Source organism: Salarias fasciatus, unplaced genomic scaffold, assembly GCF_902148845.1.
Source record: "Salarias fasciatus unplaced genomic scaffold, fSalaFa1.1, whole genome shotgun sequence".
NCBI lineage: Eukaryota > Metazoa > Chordata > Actinopteri > Blenniiformes > Blenniidae > Salarias > Salarias fasciatus.
This window is the reverse complement of record NW_021941275.1, coordinates 29,137-50,145: the sequence shown is the minus strand read 5'-3', so window position 1 is coordinate 50,145 and position 21,009 is coordinate 29,137. Positions and strand designations below refer to the sequence as shown.

Sequence of the window (21,009 nt, the reverse complement as noted above, 5' to 3'; positions counted from 1 at the left end):
CGGACTGAACTCAGAAACACTCGGTTTTATTCTAGAAGATTCTGTTGACATCCAGACAAAACCGCCCATTCTCACTTTCACTGTAACTTTTCTGTTTAAATATGTTTTAATGAGCTTTTCACTTTTTGAAGATATTACATGTTTCAAAATAAATTTTAATCTGAATCTGATCTGCTCTGCAGGGCCACGGACGGGACGCGGACCTCAGTTAGCGTCTCTTTCTCTGAGGCTCCAGAAGAGGCAGACTAAATAAATCCTGTTTGAAGTTAGTTTGACACTAACTTTCTTATTATTCCGTCCTGCGTGTCCCTCCTGCCAGCTCTGCAGCAGTTCTCATTACAGTTCAGCTTTCTGTCGGAAAAGTCGATCCGTACGTTATTCATCCAGCACGGTGTAAACCAGCAGCACCGGGCAGAGCGCTTTACGGGGCGGAATAATAAAAGAAAAAGAAAAAGATCAAATATCCTCCAACTAGATCAAACAATCACAGTAAAGACAAAGAAAAAAAGAGAAGAAGAATGGCTGTAAGGAAGACTTCCTGCTCAGCCGGAAGCTGCTCACCTGCAGCAGGTGTCTCTCTGACCGGGGCTGAGCGCTGCTGCTGATCAGGATAGATCTACTGCTGATCAGGTTAGATCTACTGGGATCTGCTGTCAGTGGTGATAATGGTTACTGCGGATGTCCACGATTCCGACTCTCCAGAGAAGAAAAGGGAGCAATCAAAAAAAAATAAACGAATAAAAGAAACCTGTGAATATTCGATGGAGCAGAGCCTCAGTGAGGAGTCAGAGTGAAGCAGGACTCATTGAAATTCACCACTTCATAGTGACCTTTGAGCTTTTATAGAAACATGAAGGCAGCAGCGCGGGAACGCGGGGTTCATCACGGAACTCGATAATAACAACAAACAGGAAAAAGATAATAAATCTCGGCCCTCTTCTCCTCAGGCTCACACTGGTCACGAGGCCACAGCCCGTCAGCCAATCAGCAGCCTGGAAAGTCTCATCAGAACGAATCATTGGCTGGTAGAAATGCGCGTCATCACAGACGTCACTGGGTTTCCACCCCGAACCGTCATAGACACGCCCCCTCGTGGACATATCCTCATTATTATTCATGAGGGGATTCCTGCGCCCTGATTGGCTGTCTGCAGACAGAGCTTTTCCTGCCTGTCTGATGAAACCTCTGAATAAAACTCCTCTTGGTCTCTAAAGTCTGAATGTATTCATCCGTCCTGAAAACACGTTCACACAGTAGAACGTGATGGCTGCTGATCTCCGAGCAGACGCGGTCCAGTCTGCAGGAGCCGAGTTTGATTTTGTTGTTACATTTATTTGTTTCTGCTGCTGTGAGATTTCCTGTGAGTATTAAAGCTCAGAGAGCAGCGGCTGTTCTTCAGACTGTAAACAGACCGTCAGGAAACAGCAGCGGAGCTCTGAAAACACACTCCACAGGAAATACTGACACTGCCTCCTTCCGTCCGGCAGGTGGCGCTGCAGCTCCTCCACGGGCCGCAGAGGACGTGTGTTCACAGAAGCTTGAGGATCAAGGAACATGAAGAAACCAGGATGAGAACATTTAACTTTTATTATCAGTCAACACCAGACAGAAAAACACCTGTTTGTTTCAACTTCATACAAATATAAACAAAATAATTAGTCTTTGGCTTTTTCTTTTTGTCTTCTAAGAAAATATTAAATATCTCTGAACGAGTCGAACTCCCATCGTAACAGTAAAACAGAGGATTTCTTCAAAGCTGCGGCTGCTGAATCACTGAATCCTTCTTTTCCACCTGGTCTGAGCTCCAGACGCCTCATTTCCCCGACAAGCAGCGAGTTCAGTGCAGCAGCAGCGAGTGAGCAGCCGTCATTACAGACCAACAGTCAGACCGGGTACCACGTCACAGACCAACGGTCAGACCGGGTACCACGTCACAGACCAACAGTCAGACCGGGCACCACCTCACATCCCAAAAGTCAGACCCCCCCCCCCAACCACGTCACAGACCAACAGTCAGACCTAGTACCACATCAGAGCCTTCAACCATATAACAAACCTAGCACCACAACAGTCAGACCTCCACCCACACCTCGTACCAAAGAGCTCCACAACAAAACATTACAGTCAGAGCGAAGCCAGTAGTGTCAGGAGTTTAAGGTGTTCTGGAAGGATGACTTGAATTTTCATCAGATCAACGACTCAGAAACAACATCTGCAGGACAGGTGTGTGTGTGTGTGTGTGTGTGTGTGTGTGTGTGTTGTGTGTGTGTGTGTGTGTGTGTGTGTGTGTGTGTGTGTGTGTGTGTGTGTGTGTGTGTGTGTGCGCGCCGACTCTTTGTCCTGCATAGAATCAATATGATGTGTGAAGCAGAATAAATTAAATCCCAGATGTGAGGAAAAACCACATGAGTGACTCGAGGAGCAGCAGGCTGGTTAACTAACCCGGCGGGCTGGTTAACTAACCCGGCAGCCTGTTTAACTAACAAAGCAGGCTGGTTAACTAACCCGGCGGGCTGGTTAACTAACCCGGCAGCCTGTTTAACTAACAAAGCAGGCTGGTTAACTAACAAAGCAGGCTGGTTAACTAACCCAGCTGGCTGATTAAGTCCAGTACTAGTCCAGTACTAGTCCCGTGCAGGTGGCGCCGCCTCTACTTCAGGATGGACCATTTGATTTGTTCCTTGGCCGACTGCAGAACCTGGAAGACAAGCAGAAAGACAGGTCCTGAATGAGAGCAGCAGCAGGGAGGACCATGTGTCCCGCTAACGTCCAGGTCCGACACCAACACACGGAGGGGTTTTAAAGTGACGGCTCTGTGCTCGCAGCTGAATCAGGCACTAGCTGGAGGGAGCGAGGCTGCTGGATCCTGCTGGATCCTGCTGGATCCTCCAGACCACCGCTCTGCAGGTCCACAGCTGCTAGCTTAGCCACGGTTAGCTTAGCCTCACACACCGATTACTGGTCATGATCATTTCATCCACATTCCACACAGAGGCTGAGGGAAGACAGCTGTGTGTGTGTGTGTGTGTGTGTGTGTGTGTGTGTGTGTGTGGTGTGTGTGTGTGGTGTGTTAGTACACTTACGTTGGTGGTCAGAGCCAGCTTCTCTGTTAGATGCTGTCAGGACGAAGCAGCAGATAAACAGAAGCTCAGAGTGAGTTCAGAATAAAGCTGCTGCGCTAACGTGGAGAACATCATGCTAACGTACAGAACAGTCAGGTTAACGTGGAGAACATCATGCTAACGTGCAGAACAGTCAGGTTAACGTGGAGAACATCATGCTAACGTACAGAACAGTCAGGTTAACGTGGAGAACATTAATGTGAGGAGAGAACTTGCAGGGATTTATTTGTGTTCATGTCTTTAGTACTGATATTTAAATGTCGCTTCGGTTTCACTGGATGTTTTTGTCCCTCAAAATAAAAACCAACATACTGAACAGCGTCTTTCAGCTTCATGCTGAGTGATGGAAAGCCAACATGAAAAGAATCTAGTCAGTTTAGAACACTCATTGAGAACCGTGAAGCAGCCTCCATCATTTCCTGAGGAGCACCACAGGGATCCCGTCTGGGTCCACCAGAGTTCAGCTCTTTGAAACAGCAGCAAACAGACTGCATGTTCAGGGAGTCTCTTCTGGTTCCAGCGGACGAAGCCATCAATGACAAGAACAAACCCAGAACTCCACCTCGAAAACTGCTTCCAACGCAGAACCAGAACCAGAACCAGAACCAGAACCCAAGAGTTCTGTCTTCATTCAAAACATCAGATCAGACTAAACCAGACGGATGAAACCAGACTGATGGAGGGAGGGATGGAGGGATGTTTAACAAGGAGCAGAAGAAGTTTTAAAGTTGAGTGTTAGTAGACTCATGTTAAAGCACAGAATGGTGTGTGTGTGAGTGTGTGTGTGTGAGTGTGTGTGTGTTACCTGGGCCATGCTCTGTTCCGTTAGCGGGTTCTCGTCAGCCTGCAAAACAAACACAGACATTAAGTGTATGAAAGTGTAAAATGCAGTGCACACACTCACATGCACACACTCACATGCACATACGTGCATGCACCATCACACAGCTGGTGGTGGATATCCGAGGTGGATGTTAAAGGTGGAGGTTCTCAGTGAGTTAGAACGTTCCTCCAGTCAGCAAAACAAACCAGGTTAGAGAACAGGCTGTCTGTCCATGCTGGAGCTGCTCTGCCCCGCCCACTCCACCCATCATCCACCCATCATCCACCCATCTCCACATCCATCCACCCATCACCCACTCCACCCATCATCCACCCATCACCCACTCCACCCATCATCCACCCATCACCCACTCCACCCCACATCCACCCATCATCCACCCATCACCCACTCCACCCATCATCCACCCATCATCCACCCATCACCCACTCCACCCCACATCCACCCATCATCCACCCATCATCCACTCCATCCATCATTCACCCATCACCCACTCAACCCATCATCCACCCATCTCCACATCCATCCACCCATTACACACTCCACCCATCATCCATCATCCACCCATCATCCACCCCACCCATCATCCACCCATCATCCACCCCACCCATCATCCATCATCCACCCATCATCCACCCCACCCATCATCCATCATCCACCCATCATCCACCCATCTCTGCATCCATCTACCTGTCCCTCCATCCATTCACCAATCTACATGTCTCCATCTTCCTTTCCCTACATCCATCCATCCATCCACTCATATCTACATCAATCTATCGATCCGTCCATCCGTCTCCAGCCATCCACCCCTCGATCCCTCCATGCCCCCTGCTCTGAGTGTCTGTCCTCCACCTGTCTCCACCTGTCTGTCTACAGCAGCTGGCTCCTTTCGGTTTGTGCCTCCAGGTTTCCAGTGATGTAGTCAAACAGGACGAAGCCAAAGGCTGGTTCTGACACTGTCTGCCACCACCGGGGGGGGGGGGAGGAGAGGGAGAAGCATGTGAGGCAGACCAGAGTAGCGGAGTGAGGCAGTGAGGCTGTTGGGCGGTGTTGGGGTGTTGGGGTGTTGGGTACTGGGTGTTGGGGTGTTGGGTGTTGGGTGGTGGGGTGTTGGTGGTGTTGGGTGTTGGGGTGGTGGGGTGTTGGGTGTTGGGTGGTGGGGTGTTGAGGTGTTGGGTGGTGGGGTGTTGGGTGTTGGGTGTTGGGGTGTTGGGTGTTGGGGTGGTGGGGTGTTGGGGTGTTGGGTGCTGGGGTGTTGAGGTGTTGGGTGGTGGGGTGTTGGGTGGTGGGGTGTTGGGTGTTGGTGGTGTTGGGTGGTGGGGTGTTGGGTGGTGGGGTGTTGCGGTGTTGGGGTTTTGGGTGTTGGGTGTGGGGTGTTGGGGTGTTGGGGTGGTGGGTGCTTGGGTGTTGGGTGTTGGGGTGTTGGGTGGTGGGGTGTTGGGTGTTGGGTGGTGGAGTGTTGGGTGGTGGGGTGTTGGGGTGTTGGGTGGTGGGGTGTTGGGGTGTTGGGTGGTGGGGTGTTGGGGTGTTGGGGTGTTGGGGTGTTGGGGTGGTGGGGTGTTGGGGTGTTGGGGTGTTGGGTGTTGGGTGGTGGGTGTTGGGTGGTGGGGTGTTGGGTGGTGGGGTGTTGCGGTGTTGGGGTTTTGGGTGTTGGGTGGTGGGGTGTTGGGGTGTTGGGGTGTTGGGGTGTTGGGGTGGTGGGTGTTGGGTGTTGGGTGGTGGGGTGTTGGGTGTTGGGTGGTGGGGTGTTGGGGTGTTGGGTGTTGGTGGTGTTGAGTGGTGGGCTGTTGGGGTGGTGGGCTGTTGGGTGGTGGGCTGTTGGGGTGGTGGGCTGTTGGGGTGGTGGGTGTTGGGGTGGTGGGTGCTTGGGTGTTGGGTGCTGGGGTGTTGGTGGTGGTGGGTGGTGGGGTTTTTGGTGGTGGTTGTTGGTGTTGGGTGTTGGGGTGTTGGGTGTTGGTGATGTTGGGTGGTGGGGTGTTGGGTGCTGGGGTGTTGGGTGCTGGGGTGTTGGGTGCTGGGGTGTTGGTGTTGGTGGTGTTGGGTGGTGGGGTGTTGGGTGGTGGGGTGTTGGGTGTTGGGGTGCTGGGGTGGTGGGTGCTTGGGTGTTGGGTGCTGGGGTGTTGAGGTGTTGGGTGATGGGGTGTTGGGTGGTGGGTGGTGGGGTGTTGGGTGGTGGGGTGTTGGGTGTTGGGGTGCTGGGGTGTTGGGTGCTGGGGTATTGAGGTGTTGGGTGGTGGGGTGTTGCGTGGTGGGTGGTGGGGTGTTGGGTGGTGGGGTGTTGGGTGTTGGTGGTGTTGGGTGGTGGGGTGTTGGGTGGTGGTTGTTGGTGTTGGGTGGTGGGGTGTTGGAGTAGTGGGGGTGTTCGGGTGTTGGTTGGGGTGTTGTTTGTAGCGGACGGTGCCCTGCTCACCCTGTAGTTGACCTTCTGCAGGACTTGCTGCGGGTCGCTCTCCAGGACCACCCTGTGGACGGGGACAGGTCCAGACCCATCAGGACTTCAGAGGACACCAGCATCAACCGCCGTCGGCTCTGAACTCACCCTCCGTCCACAATCTCGTCCACCACCAGGAACACTCCGTCCATGTTGTCCAGCAGTCCCCGCCGCTCCACGTTCTTCCTGCGAGACACCACAGCGTCAGAGGGAGTGTCTCAAGACCCCCCGGACCCTCTGGAGTCCGGGAGCAGACAGGACCGTGAGAGACGCTGCTGTCCAGGCCAGGAGACCAGGGTTGGGACAAGAGGACAAACCAACCTGAGGATTTGATTGAGGGACTCGAAGAGACAGTTGAGGACGGACATGAGCATCAGCTGTGAGGAGACAGAGGACCACCGTGAGACGCCACACCCTCACAGCACTTCACAATAAAAGCCAGAACAGTCGTCCATCAGCTGGTCTCTTCAGTATTCAGCCTGAGAACAGAGTCCAGACAGTCTGCTGGACAGTCCTGCTTAGACCCAGAACCCGGAGCTCGGCTGTCCCTCAGGGACCAATACGTCCAAGAGAGAAGACACTCCAGAGCCGGAGACACCTGGCTCCAGACAGTAACCTTTCACAATAAAACACACCTTCAGATGGACTGTCAACCATTTCCTCCAGTTCTCTCAGTTGGACATAAAATGTCCCAGTCTGTCCTCCAGAGATGGAGACGGTGTCCCACCTCGTTCTCCTGAGCGCTGCCCACCACGTAGAAGAAGACGTCGATGCTGCTCTTATAGACGATGGTCAGACCCTCCAGGAACGCAATCTCATCTGGACGGGGGACAGGGGACAGACAGGGGGACAGGGGACAGACAGGGGGACAGACAGGGGGACAGACAGGGACATTAATGTTTTGCTGTTCAGTTAAAACAACATTAAAATATACCAGAAAACGAGTGAAGTGAGGAAGAAGAGAGGAGAGAGGAGGGCAGAAAGGGTGGGGGCAAACGAGGGCTACTGTGGGGGGGGGGGGGGGGGGGGCAGGTTACTCAGGTAACAGCTGGTGAAAGACCCAGGAAGGACAGATCAGGTTCCATGAGGATCCAGGAATGTTGACAACTGCCCCGGGCCACAGGGACAACAGGGACAACAGGGACAGAGAGGTACCACAGGGACAATGGGAGGCAACGGGGGCAGCCTGGGGCAGCAGGGCGGGGCAGACACTGGAGACACCGGAGACACTGAAGACAGTGGAGACAGTGGAGACACTGGAGACACTGAAGATAGCCAGGAAGTACTCACTGTCTGCTTTGTGAGTCTTGTTGAAAATGTTCAACTCAAAGTTCTTCTGCTCCTTCATGGACGGATACAGATCTGGATCGTAGTACTGAAAGACACAGCAGAACCCAGGTCCAAGTCAGACAGCAGAACCCAGGTCCAAGTCAGACAGCAGAACCCAGGTCCAAGTCAGACAGCAGAACCCAGGTCCAAGTCAGACAGCAGAACCCAGGTCCAGGTCAGAGAGGAGAACCCAGGTCCAAGTCAGACAGCAGAACCCAGGTCCAGGTCAGAGAGGAGAACCCAGGCTGGGACTGACCTTGGACAGGAGGCGGTTCCCGTCGTTGTCCAGGATGAAGACGGCCTTCACGGTGTAGAGGGATGGTTCCTGCAGAAGACAGAGACAGCAGCTGACTCCTCTGGATCCAGACTCGGGTCCTACTCTGTACTTGTGAACGTGTTTCCATCAGTGAAGGTGTCCTCGTGTCTCTCAACCGCTCAGTTCGTCTCCGTGACGATAGTTCAGGCGTGGGACAAAGTTCTGTTATGCACTGACTCGCATTGACTCACAGTCAGAGTGTATCACAGAACTTAGTCCAGAGCCTCAGAACCTAGCCGGACCGAGTCCCCGGTCTCCGTCCCCCGTCCCCTGGACTGATGGAGCGGTCCCTGGAGACCCGTCCAGACTCCAGACGGCTCCAGAGCTGCTCTTCCCTTTCATCCAGCCGACAGCGAAGCAGCCCCACAGCATGCTGATACCTCCGCCGTGCCGCACATTTCCTCAGCTGTTGCTGTACACATACGGTTTCCATAGCAACCCTTTTCTCTGGTTGTACTGTTTTCAACAAACAAACAAAAAAATGCAAACTGAAATAATGTTGAATAGTTTCCCAGCCTGTGTGAGCAGTTTGTTAGGTTTTGAGCTCGTGCTCTGTGTGTGCTCTCATCGTGAGCTAGCGCTCGGCTAGCGCAATAATTTAGACCATAACAAGGCAGGACACAGCTGGACAGATGCTCAGCACGGGCTGGGAAACCTCTGCAATGCCTTTTGTCCATGATTTTCTGAAATTGCTCATGAAAATTGCAGGCTGCCTGAAACCCTGCTTCTCTATAACAGTGGCCTGTAGGGGGCAGTACCTGAGCCTCACTGCAGGGGGCAGTACCTGAGCCTCACCGCAGGGGGCAGTACCTGAGCCTCACTGCAGGGGGCAGTACCTGAGCCTCACTGCAGGGGGCAGTACCTGAGCCTCACCGCAGGGGGCAGTACCTGAGCCTCACCGCAGGGGGCAGTACCTGAGCCTCACTGCAGGGGGCAGTACCTGAGCCTCACTGCAGGGGGCAGTACCTGTAACTCACTGCAGGGGGCAGTACCTGAGCCTCACTGCAGGGGGCAGTACCTGAGCCTCACTGCAGGGGGCAGTACCTGTAACTCACTGCAGGGGGCAGTACCTGAGCCTCACCGCAGGGGGCAGTACCTGTAACTCACTGCCCCCTGGAGTGAGGAAATGACTGAAATTCAGAGGATTAACACCGATCTGCACGAGTTCTGTATAGTCACCATGGCTGAATACGCTGTGCTGAAAGCATGTGGGTAGGATATAAAGTAAACAAACAAAACTTCGATCATCGCATTTTCAAAATGGATTAAGTCCAAATATATTTGCACTTTATTTTTTTGCATTTCTTTGAGTTTTGTTGGTGCGTTATGTCAAAACTACCAGAACAAAGTCTTGCTAAAACATATACTTTGAGATGCTAATCGTTACACTTTCTCCCATCAGTATCACTGTCTGCTCGCCAGAAAACCAATCTAGATTAGCCAAAAGGTTGAAACCCTTTTCTGTGCTACAGCTTTAGACGTCAGACTGGCCCAAGTTGACTTTGGCAGGGAGTGGTCCGGCCTCTTCTGGGCCTTTGGAGGTGACGATAAGCAGGGAGGATGCTGGGTACGGAGTCAGTTTCTCTTCTTTAATGTAGTCCTGATCACCGTAGATGCTCAATTTCTCTGTGGGTACAGGCTTCAGGAACATTAAACTGATTGGCTGTTTTTCAGAGGGCGGAGCTCATTAAAGTCAAAAAACGCTGTAAGAAACGCCCGTCTTGCTTGTTTAAAACGTGGTTTTTACGCCTGTTAAATTGAAAAAAGAGCATTTTTTTACAGCGTCTTAAGGACCAGACGTGTTTGATTCATGGCGAGATGTGACTCTTGGCTTTCCGTAGTTGTGGAGTTTGCATGTTCTCCTTGTGTGCGGTTTCCTCCTCTGTGGGAAACCTACTGGAGACTTCCAGATGTCCTGAGGGGGGAACGGAAGGACGTCTGTCTCTGTGCTCGCCCTGCGACGGACTGCAGTCCTGTCTCGGTGGCCCTGTCCTCTCCTGTCCCCGGTGTCCCTGTGTCCCTGTCCTCTCCTGTCCCGGTGGCCCTGTCCTCTCCTGTCCCGGTGGCCCTGTGTCCCTGTCCTCTCCTGTCCCCGGTGTCCCTGTCCTCTCCTGTCCCCGGTGTCCCTGTCCTCTCCTGTCCCCGGTGTCCCTGTCCTCTCCTGTCCCGGTGTCCCTGTCCTGGACAGGAGAGGGAGCTCTGTTTGGTTGGCTTGGTTTCAGGTGTAGTCTGTCCCTGTAATCAGATTACAGCCAGCAGCCTCGGGCCGCCGGTGGATTTCAGGGTCGCTATCGTCTCATTGTTGTCCTTTAGAAATGAGCAGAATGTGGACGGGTTCCCACTCCGTTCACATGTCAGGGCTGCTGGTCCCGTCCCAGTCTGACCCTGGTCCCGGGACCCAGTCCCACCTGGACTCAACAGGTTTCGGGTGATCAGATCTCCACTGCCAGTTCTGAAGACAAGTGTGAACAGGCACCGACACACCGAAGACTAAGACCACTTCCCAAAGCATTCTGGGACACATCCAGCCAGCTGTCTCACACCTGGAACACCTGGACTCCTACAAGGCCCTGCCTATGACATGTGGTAGGAACAGGAACTGGTACCGGAGGAGGACCGGTACCAGGTTCTGTCGGCACGGCGAGCTGCGGTCTTCTCGTCACATGGTGAACCACACTGAATGTAATCTGATTACTGCAGCAGACCAGTTTACATGTTCTGATCACCATCAGTGTCCATGTGGACCAGATCCAGACGACAGGACAGCCGAGGGTCAGGGGACAGGGGGACAGAGGGAAAGAGAACAGAGGACAGAGAACAGGGGACAGGGGACGGGGGACAGGGGACGGGGGACGGGGGACAGAGGGAAAGAGAACAGAGGACAGAGGACAGGGGACAGGGGACGGGGGACAGGGGACAGGGGACAGGGGACGACAGTGAAGGCAAGGAGACACAACGATCTGAGGACCAGCGCCGAACCCAGAACTGGATCCAGCACAGGAGAGAGAAAGGTAGAGAGGGAGAGGGAGGAGAGAGAGAGAGAGAGAGAGAGAGAGAGAGAGAGAGAGAGAGAATGGTAGAGAGAGGCTGAGCCTCAGAGAGAGAGAACGGTGGACGTGGCACCTTGTCTCCACGTCAGTACTCAGCAGACATGTCAAACACTCAGTGAGTCTCCTCCTCTCTGGACCTCCTCCTGACCAGGAACCGGACCAGGACCAGGTCCAGGACCGGGACCGGGACCAGGACGTGGTCCTGGACCAGAGCGGATCAGGGGACAGCAGCTGTCCATTGTAATGGAGTTAAGTTAACACCCTGCTAAGTTGTCTCGCCCCGCACGGACACTCTGTCCTATTTATACCCAGGGAGAGAAAAGTGGTCCAGGACCAGGACCAGGACCAGGACCAGGACCAGGACCAGGACCAGGCCTGCGCGTCCCGCACGCACCGGGACCACCGGGGAGACCCGGATCCGTGGACGCACTCCCTCCTCTAACCCCAACTCAAACTGCCACGATGCAACAAATGTCCCGCACGCTCCTCCACTACATGCACCCGCACCCGCTCCCGCTCCCGCACGGCCCGCGCGCCCCGCACGGCGGAGCCGGCGCGCGGCAGGACGCAGAGGCTCACCGGAGACGTGGAGTCCATGACGGCGGCCGCTCGCTGTGTTGACGTGGACAGATCTGATCTGTCAGTCCGGATCACCTCCTCCTCCTGCTCCTCCTGGAGCCGCCCGGCGCGCTCCCGACGCCTCGCCGCTCCGCCTCCCTGCACGCGCCCGCCCCGGGTTGCCAGGTCCGGGACTGGAAGGTTCTGGAGAGCAGCGGGATCCCTGTCCAGCCTGACCCCAGGCCTCCTGGACTGCCTCGGCCTACGACGGGGATTTTCTCTCATTTTACGTTCATCTGCCTGTTTTGAACTCTGACCTGACTTCATATACAGATCCACTAACTGCCGTCAGTTTGAACCACATTAATGGCGGTTAGTTAATGCAGCGGTCAGCGGTTGGTGGTCTGAACCTGGGACTGGTCTCAGAACCAGAGTGGGGTCAGAAATGGGCTCAAAGAGAAGAAACAGCAGAGGAAAGTCCGACTCTCCTCCTGCTCAGCTGGATTCTGAAGAGTAGTTCCTCATCTGAAGCTTGAAAATGTTCCAGACATCCTGTGGCCTCGATGTTCTGGAAGGTTCTACACCCAGAGAGGACCTGGAACCGGCTTCCCTTGAGCAACTCAGCTCTAACATGTTGGATGGTCCAAATCCCACATCAGAGTTTTCTGATGAGAAACTGCTGCATTTCAGGACTGATGAATGTGATTAACTGCAGTCAGAGCTGTGATTAATCAGTTAATTTTTAAACGGCAGCAGAGTAAAGGCTGGAGGCGAGGTGCTGCTGTCGAACAGGCTCTTCGGTCAGTCAGGATGCTCCATTCCTTAAGCTGGAAACTGACAGTCAGACCTGGCAACCCGCTGAGGGCTGCAGCAGGAGGAGTCCAGCTGCTGGTCCAGATTCCGGTTCCTGAAGGAGCCTCAGATCCAGATCCAGATCCAGACCAGAGGGAGTCCAGACCACAGAGAGCTCCTCTGCAAGTGACGATCAAACTCATGAAACCTTTTCAGAAGCACCTGGAACACACATCTCACAGCAGACATGAACAGCTCGACACAGGGACAGGGTCACGTGTTCGAACCCTCTGCTAATGCGCCGTTCAGCAATACCTCCATTTGACCGTCTGAAAAACAGCAGAGGCTCTGAACCAAACATTAAGCACTCCACCCACGGGTGGAGCTGATGGAGGAACAGAGAGGAGAGACGGCAGCAGGTGGTTTAGAACTCTTTAACCTTTGACCTTTCCAGTGGAGGAATCCAGACGCTTCAGAAACCACGTCAGACGCCGGCGTTTTACTCAAAATAGGGATTTTAATAAATCTGACAAAAAACACTTTTATTTACAGACTGGTCATGGAGCCAGGTGGCGCCTGCTTCGTCTCAGCAGGCTCAGGTCACAGCTGACCACCAGGCGGCGCTGCAGATGCCTCGCCGCGGGATTCGAACGCCTCGCCACGGCATTCAGACCAGACCGCCTCGCCGTGGGCTGCAGGAGCCTCGCCGTGGGACTCAGACGCCTCGCCGCAGGCTGGAGGCGCCTCGCCGCAGGCTTCAGTCATGGACACACACATGTCCAGCATCACGCTGCTGGCGGCCGGCTCGGCCTCCACCCATTTCCTCCACCTTCAGAACAGAGAAAGCAACAACAGATGAATTCAGGGGCGACTGAAGCTTCTCAGACGGTTTCAGACATTAAATCCTTCAGGTAGCTTCATCCTGCCGGCTCTAGTTTTTTGGTTTCTGATTCCGTGGACCGCCCCTCTAATCTCCCCCCCAGCAGGGCAGCTTCAGCTTCACGGCTCAGCTGCAGCTGTGTCCCGGACAGCCGGCCACGGCCGACCACCGCCGGCCACGGTCGACCACCGCCAAAACAGCTGGACTTTCAGGAGGCCTTCCCGATATTCACTGCTCACTTCCAGACACGTTTCTGAGCGCCAGTAGAGTGACAGAGAGCTGAGACCTGTGCAGGGTGTGTGGGTGGGGGAGGGGAAGCTGCAGGGACTCCCTCAGGTAGCTGTAGGCCTTGGGGCCGTGGAGGTGGAGCGTGAGGGCGAACTCCCTCTGCTGCGGGGTGTACTCGCAGCCCCGCCGGGAGAAGCAGTCGATCTGGAGGTCTGGGGTTCAGGGGGACAGGCAGACCGATGAGTCCTCTAGGAGGGACGGCCCGGCGCCGCTCGGAGCCGTCTCCACCCCACCTCACCCGAGAAGTGGTCCAGCTTCTGCTTCAGCTCCCTGTTGATCAGCCGCTTCTTCTTCAGGTCGTCCAGCAGGCTCTGCACGGTCCGGTAGGCCCGGCGCTCCCGGGCCCGGGCGCTCTGCCGCTCCCGCTCCAGGCTCTCCACCCGGGCCAGGGCCTCCGTCAGCCTGGCCTTCAGGAGGGCGGGGCAGTCCGGCAGGGCGTAGGAGTGGTCCTGCTGGCAGACAGGGGGGTCTCAGAGACGGCTGTGTGTGTGTGTATGTGTGTGTGTGGACACACTCACAGCGTTGGGCTGACGCTCCACTGGGGGGGCCGGACTCAGCCCTCCTTAAAGCTTTGCTGGTCCTGTTTGCTACAGTCTGAAGGAGAAGAACCACAAAGAACATGCTATATGATCCACAGGCTGCCACACACACACACACACACACACTGAAATCGGAGGCCCACCTTTTTCAGGGGAGTGAAGTTGAAGACGGACGGTACGACTCCCTCTCTGAGCCGGACGATCTGCCCCGTCCGGTCGAAGTCGGGCGGTCTGAAGTGTTGGCTGCACAGCTTGGACGCCTCGGTGGCCGTGAAGTCTTCCCTCCTCACGGCCAGCTCCCACTGCCTGCGCAGGCACTTCTCTTTAGGGAACCTGCACAACGGGACAGAAGCCAGTGTTTTAATGAAGCTGAGGGGGGTGGTGGGGGTGGTGGGGGGGGGGGGGGGGGGGGGGGGTCAGAAGTGGGACACAGGGACCATTTTCTACACAGTGTTGTCTACACAACTGAACACATCTGCAGCTCTAACAGCAACATCTGCAACATCCACAGCTCTAACAGCAACATCTGCAACTTCTGCAGCTCTAACAGCAACATCTGCAGCTCTAACAGCAACATCTGCAACTTCTGCAGCTCTAACAGCAACATCTGCAGCTCTAACAGCAACATCTGCAACTTCTGCAGCTCTACCAGCAATATCTGCAAAATCGATAGCATAAGCAGCAACAACATTGTTGTCAACAACAGCTCTGTGAGATAATAACATCCACTGTCATCCTGGCATGGCTTAATAAGTTCAACGTTAGGCTGTGGGGACTCAGGGAAGAGAAAAGCGGCAATAGAACATTAGATGAAAACATTAGCTCAGCATGTCTAATGTCAGGCTAGCTGCGTTAGCCATCCAGCACTGAGCTAATGGCCAAGTGGCGCCAGTCAGAGCAACATTTAGGCATAGATATCAAACACAATGACGTCTTACTTATGAAATGTGATTCCACGTGCTATATTTTCAGCGTTTCGGCGGTTATTACAACCGTAAGCTGAACAATACACCGGCATCCTTCTTCTGCAGGCTGTAGCGCTTCATGCAGACCCATCCAACATGGCGGCCCCGCTGCTGGCGCTCTGACATAGACTTATACCAATAGACACCACTCCGTCTATTTCAAGTTCGCGCGCGCGTGTGGTGTGTGTGTGTGTGTGTGTGTGTGTGTGTGTGTGTGTGTGTGTGTGTGTGTGTGTGTGTGTGTGTGTGTGTGTTTAAGTCTACCATAGGTATATCTATGGAGTCTAAGTTGATGTTTGTGTCTACTTACATATCTCTATATTTTGACACGCGTCGCTGGGCATGACGTCAGCTGGCCCGCGTTGCACTGTGGGAGTCGCAGTTGTTTACCGGGGTGAAGATGGCGGCGGTGCAGCCTCCCCCGCTCCGCAGTCTGGATGACTTCCTGCTGAGCACGGCGCGGTTTGCGGTGCCAGATGTGCGTGATCTGGACCGCTGGAACAACCGCATCATCAACAACCTGCTCTACTACCAGAGCAACTACCTGCTGTCCGCCCTGGGCCTGCTGCTGCTGGCGGGGTGAGTCCAGTCCGCCCCGGGGTCCACTGCGCTCCTCAGCCTCCTGGTAGACCTCCTGTTAGACCACCTTATAGACCCCCTGTTACACTTCCTGTTAGACCTACTGTCAGACCCCCATCTGACCCCCTGTTGGACCGCCTGTTAGACCTCCTCCTCAGACATCCCTTTAGACCCCGTTAGACCTCCTATCAGACCCCCTGTTAGACCTCAGTGTCTAGTCCAGGCTGAGCAGACCTGTACTGAGAGACTCTGGTCCTGTTGTCCACATGTGGACCAGACCCGTTGCCAGACATTCGTCTCAGAGGGGGGGGGGGGCATGTAGCGTCAGAGCTAGGATGGTGCGGTGCGTGCTCGTGCTAATATATTTTGGGGGATTTAGTTTTAGGGGGGACAACATTTATTTGGTGGGGGCAGGCCCCCTCTTGCCCCTGCGTAGACCCGGCCCTGATGTGGACCAGACTCATGGGGCTGTTGACCAGACATATTGGATCCAGACTGGTGCGTTCCCACCGGACGCGATACAAGCGTCACGCCGTTGCTTTTACATTCACAGTCTCTGGTGGACGAGCTTCAACGGACCGAACGCGCGTCAGGCGCTTTTCGAGCGTCGGTTTTCGAGCTTTTCGAGCGTTTGCGACGCGCGTCTCGCGTTGCAGGCGTCAACACCTGAAGTTGGGAAAATTGAACTTTGGAAGCGTCAACGCGGAGCGTCATCCAATCACAGACGAGCACTCTGAGTGCCGATGCGGGCCAGAAGGTCGTCAAACCGGGCCGAGAGAGGCGGAAGTCCCGCTGAAAGCGAACCTCATCCTCACACAGCTCCTGGAGCAAACGGTGAAATTCGCCAAATTGCGAACGCCGCTGCAGGATCGGATGAATCCAAAAACGTCGCACAGGTGCCTGACGCCGCCGTTTTCTGCTTTCTTATTAAATAAAGCCGAGCCAGTGTCTCCATGGGATCCGCCATTGTCAACATGAAGACAGGACACAAAAGCTTCTCCCACTCCCGCCAGTGATCTGCCGCGCGTTGCAAGCGTCGTGTGTAGATGAACACGCGTCGAATTCCACACTTCATGCGCGTCAACTTTGAGGTGTCAGTGACGACCGTGACGCTTGCAACGCGTCCGGTGGGAACGCACCATAAGCCGGTCTAGAAATCATTTTCACACGGGTTTTCCGTTTGACCGGCTCAGGTACCTGCGGCCCCTGCAGACGGTCCTGGGGGCGGCGGTGGTCTCCGTGCTGTTCCTGGGCCTGATTTGGGGGGCGGAGCACCGGGCGCCGATCCGCCGCTTCCGGAGGAACCACCCTCTGCTGTCGCTGCTGGCCGTGCTGTCCCTCAGCTACACCCTGCTGACGGTGCTGAGGGCGGCGGCCGTCTTCCTGTTTGCGATCGCCTTCCCCATCCTGAGTGAGACAGCAACACACACACACACACACACACACACACACACACACACACACACACACACCACACACACACACACACACACACACACACACACACACACACACACAAGACCTGCCGTGTATGCAGAAAATTAAAGAAGATTCAGGTTCTATGAACCTGGTCCACTGCCCCCCCCTCCCCACCCCGTCCCTCTGGTCCACTGCCTCCCCTCATGTCCGTCTGTCCGTCTCACAGTGATCCTGGTCCATGCGTCTCTGAGACTCCGTAACCTGAAGAACAAGCTGGAGAACAGGCTGGAGAGCATCGGGCTGAAGAGGACGCCGATGGGACTCCTGCTGGAGGCCCTGGGCCAGGAGCAAGAGGCCGGGTCCTAGAGCCAGGACCAGCAGTGGGGCAAGACCAACCCGCTGAAGGGACTCAGACCTCAGCTTGAGAACCACTGAGTTGTGTTTGACTGTGTTGGTGTCATGGTGTCTCACAGAGGGACAGCTGTCCCCTCCACCAGGTCCACCTGGTCCAGTCTGAACTGTGGCCCTGCAGACTGACCCCCTCCCTGCATCCAGTGTCTTTTTACAACACAGCTTCCCTCTGCCTGAGCTGCAGAGCTATAGAGCTGCAGAGCTATAGAGCTACAGAGCTACAGAGCTGCAGAGCTATAGAGCTGCAGAGCGATAGAGCTACAGAGCTACAGAGCTGCTGAGCTATAGAGCTGCAGAGCGATAGAGCTACAGAGCTACAGAGCTGCAGAGCTATAGAGCTGCAGAGCGATAGAGCTACAGAGCTACAGAGCTGCAGAGCTATAGAGCTATAGAGCTATAGAGCTACAGAGCTATAGAGCTACAGAGCTATAGAGCTGCAGAGCTATAGAGCTACAGAGCTATAGAGCTACAGAGCTATAGAGCTGCAGAGCTATAGAGCTGCAGAGCGATAGAGCTACAGAGCTACAGAGCTGCTGAGCTATAGAGCTGCAGAGCGATAGAGCTACAGAGCTACAGAGCTGCAGAGCTATAGAGCTGCAGAGCGATAGAGCTACAGAGCTACAGAGCTGCAGAGCTATAGAGCTATAGAGCTACAGAGCTACAGAGCTATAGAGCTACAGAGCTATAGAGCTACAGAGCTATAGAGCTGCAGAGCTATAGAGCTACAGAGCTATAGAGCTACAGAGCTATAGAGCTGCAGAGCTGCAGAGCTAAAGAGCTACAGAGCTATAGAGCTACAGAGCTATAGAGCTACAGAGCTACAGAGCTATACAGCGATAGCGCTGCAGATCTGCAGAGCTATAGAGCTACAGAGCTAAAAAGCTATAGAGCTATACAGCGATGGAGCTGCAGAGCTATACAGCGATATATCTGCAGAGCTATAGAGCTGCAGAGCTACAGAGCTAAAGAGCTGCAGAGCTATAGAGCTACAGAGCTATACAGCGATAGAGCTGCAGAGCTAAAGAGCTGTAGAGCTCTACAGCGATATAGCTGCAGAGCTACAGAGCTGCAGAGCTATAGAGCTACAGAGCTAAAAAGCTATAGAGCTATACAGCGATGGAGCTGCAGAGCTACAGAGCTGCAGAGCTATAGAGCTACAGAGCTAAAAAGCTATAGAGCTATACAGCGATGGAGCTGCAGAGCTATACAGCGATAGCGCTGCAGATCTGCAGAGCTATAGAGCTACAGAGCTAAAAAGCTATAGAGCTATACAGCGATGGAGCTGCAGAGCTATACAGCGATATATCTGCAGAGCTATAGAGCTGCAGAGCTACAGAGCTAAAGAGCTGCAGAGCTAAAGAGCTGCAGAGCTCTACAGCGATATAGCTGCAGAGCTACAGAGCTGCAGAGCTATAGAGCTACAGAGCTAAAAAGCTATAGAGCTATACAGCGATGGAGCTGCAGAGCTAAAGAGCTGCAGAGCTATACAGCGATAGAGCTGCAGAGCTATAGAGCTACAGAGCTATACAGCGATATAGCTGCAGAGCTACAGAGCTGCAGAGCTATAGAGCTACAGAGCTAAAAAGCTATAGAGCTATACAGCGATATAGCTGCAGAGCTAAAGAGCTGCAGAGCTATACAGCGATAGAGCTGCAGAGCTATAGAGCTATAGAGCTACAGAGCTATACAGCGATAGAGCTGCAGAGCTATAGAGCTGCAGAGCTACAGAGCTAAAGAGCTGCAGAGCTAAAGAGCTGCAGAGCTCTACAGCGATATAGCTGCAGAGCTACAAAGCTGCAGAGCTATAGAGCTACAGAGCTAAAAAGCTATAGAGCTATACAGCGATGGAGCTGCAGAGCTATACAGCGATATAGCTGCAGAGCTACAGAGCTAAAGAGCTGCAGAGCTAAAGAGCTGCAGAGCTCTACAGCGATATAGCTGCAGAGCTACAGAGCTGCAGAGCTATAGAGCTACAGAGCTAAAAAGCTATAGAGCTATACAGCGATGGAGCTGCAGAGCTATACAGCGATATAGCTGCAGAGCTAAAGAGCTGCAGAGCTATACAGCAGTATAGCTGCAGAACTACAGAGCTGCAGAGCTATACAGCAGTATAGCTGCAGAACTACAGAGCTGCAGAGCTATACAGCAGTATAGCTGCAGAGCTACAGAGCTGCAGAGCTACAGAGCTGCAGGAGGAGCTCCCTGCAGCTCTGCAGCTCTGTAGTGTCTCCAGTGTGTCTCAGCAGACTTGATGGACTGGAGTTGCTCAGACTCCTCACACTGCAGAACAACACGGACCTGTAACGCTCTCTGAGGGTCTCCGGGGGGTGTCCAGGGGTCTCCGGTGGTCTCCGGGGGTCTCCAGGGGTGTCCAGGGGTGTGCAAGGGTCTCTGGGGGTCTCTGGGGGTCTCTGGGGGTCTCTGGGGGTCTCTGGGGGTCTCCGGGGGTCTCCAGGGGTCTCCAGGGGTCTCCAGGGGTGTCCAGGGGTGTGCAGGGGTCTCTGAGGGTCTCTGAGGGTCTTGAAGGTAAAGTTTTGAACCAGGAGGAGCAGGTGTAGCAGAGTTTGTTTCATGTGAAGTAAATCTGAATCCAGGTTTTAAGCCCTTCTCTACATTCTGCTCCTGGCCATTTATCTGCTTTTATTGTGAAGGTCACCTTGTATTCTTCAGATTGTTGCAGCAGCGTCTCAGGAGGGTGTGTTTGACTCCAAGACCGGCTCCGTGATGGTCTGACAGGAAGACTCATCCTTTTAATGTAGACTTCACTCTCTGACACTCTGACTTTTACTTTTTATTCTATTGTGAAATGACTTGAGCTTATTTATCTCCCGGCACTTTACACACATTGAAACCAGTAGAACCAGAGTCACTGAGCATCAGAGGGAGCCACAGCAGATCTGTTAGGACCAGAAGTGGGCAGTGAGCCATATGTTGAACTCCATTTACTGTCCTCTAGAAAGCAGTGTGTTCTGAGGTTTTATTGTGAAAGGCTTTGGCTCTCAAGTCCAGCTCTGACATTCCTGTGAGTTTTTATCAACTCTTTATTTAGTTCAGAACTGTCTTTTATTTTCTAAACTCACAAAGTCCTCTGACTCACCGCTAACCTGCTCCTGAAGGACAGCACACTCAGTGTCTTACGCCTGTGCCTTACCAATCACTCCGCAAGCGTGCCCCACTGACGCTTTTATTTTGAAACTCTGGTGACAGTAGGCAGTTTGTGTGTGTTCGGTTATCTCTGTGTAACCACAGGAGAAACGAAGTGTTGCCGAGCAGTGAAGATAATCAGTGTTAATTAAAAATGATGACAGGATTTTATTGTGAAGGAGACGGACTGGGAGGCTGAGCCGGAGTCCGAAGAGACGAGGATCATGTCGTCTCCGTCTGGCATGGGCATGCAACACGTGTGTGTGTGTGTGTGTGTGTGTGTGTGTGTGTGTGTGTGTGTGTGTGTGTGTGTGTGTGTGTGTGTGTGTGTGTGTGTGTGTG

At 53.8% G+C, this 21,009-nt stretch overlaps 3 protein-coding genes across 4 annotated transcripts; 1 reads left to right on the top strand and 2 right to left on the bottom strand.

Moving 5' to 3' along the window:
* Positions 1-1,575: 1,575 nt before the first annotated feature.
* On the bottom strand, positions 1,576-11,758 carry LOC115384671 (coatomer subunit zeta-1-like). Of its 2 annotated transcripts, XM_030086915.1 has the most exons (10): positions 11,672-11,758; positions 7,983-8,051; positions 7,688-7,772; positions 7,125-7,216; positions 6,719-6,774; positions 6,506-6,583; positions 6,377-6,428; positions 3,928-3,966; positions 3,084-3,116; positions 1,576-2,698 (listed from the first exon to the last, which is right to left on the bottom strand). In XM_030086915.1, exons 1-10 carry the CDS (start codon positions 11,687-11,689, stop codon positions 2,651-2,653), a joined length of 570 nt encoding a protein of 189 aa, XP_029942775.1. In that variant the 5' UTR covers positions 11,690-11,758; the 3' UTR covers positions 1,576-2,650. The 2 variants fall into 2 exon arrangements, with proteins under 2 accessions (XP_029942775.1, XP_029942776.1); XM_030086916.1 differs by lacking the exon at positions 3,084-3,116.
* Positions 11,759-12,958: 1,200 nt separating this feature from the next.
* On the bottom strand, positions 12,959-15,224 carry LOC115384669 (THAP domain-containing protein 6-like). Its single transcript, XM_030086912.1, has 6 exons — positions 15,088-15,224; positions 14,293-14,482; positions 14,121-14,204; positions 13,849-14,059; positions 13,609-13,762; positions 12,959-13,271 (listed from the first exon to the last, which is right to left on the bottom strand). Exons 1-6 carry the CDS (start codon positions 15,165-15,167, stop codon positions 13,043-13,045), a joined length of 948 nt encoding a protein of 315 aa, XP_029942772.1. The 5' UTR covers positions 15,168-15,224; the 3' UTR covers positions 12,959-13,042.
* Positions 15,225-15,514: 290 nt separating this feature from the next.
* On the top strand, positions 15,515-17,932 carry LOC115384672 (PRA1 family protein 2-like). The gene is made up of 3 exons (XM_030086917.1): positions 15,515-15,693; positions 16,887-17,104; positions 17,339-17,932. Exons 1-3 carry the CDS (start codon positions 15,515-15,517, stop codon positions 17,476-17,478), a joined length of 537 nt encoding a protein of 178 aa, XP_029942777.1. The 3' UTR covers positions 17,479-17,932.
* The last annotated feature ends 3,077 nt before the right edge of the window (positions 17,933-21,009 follow it).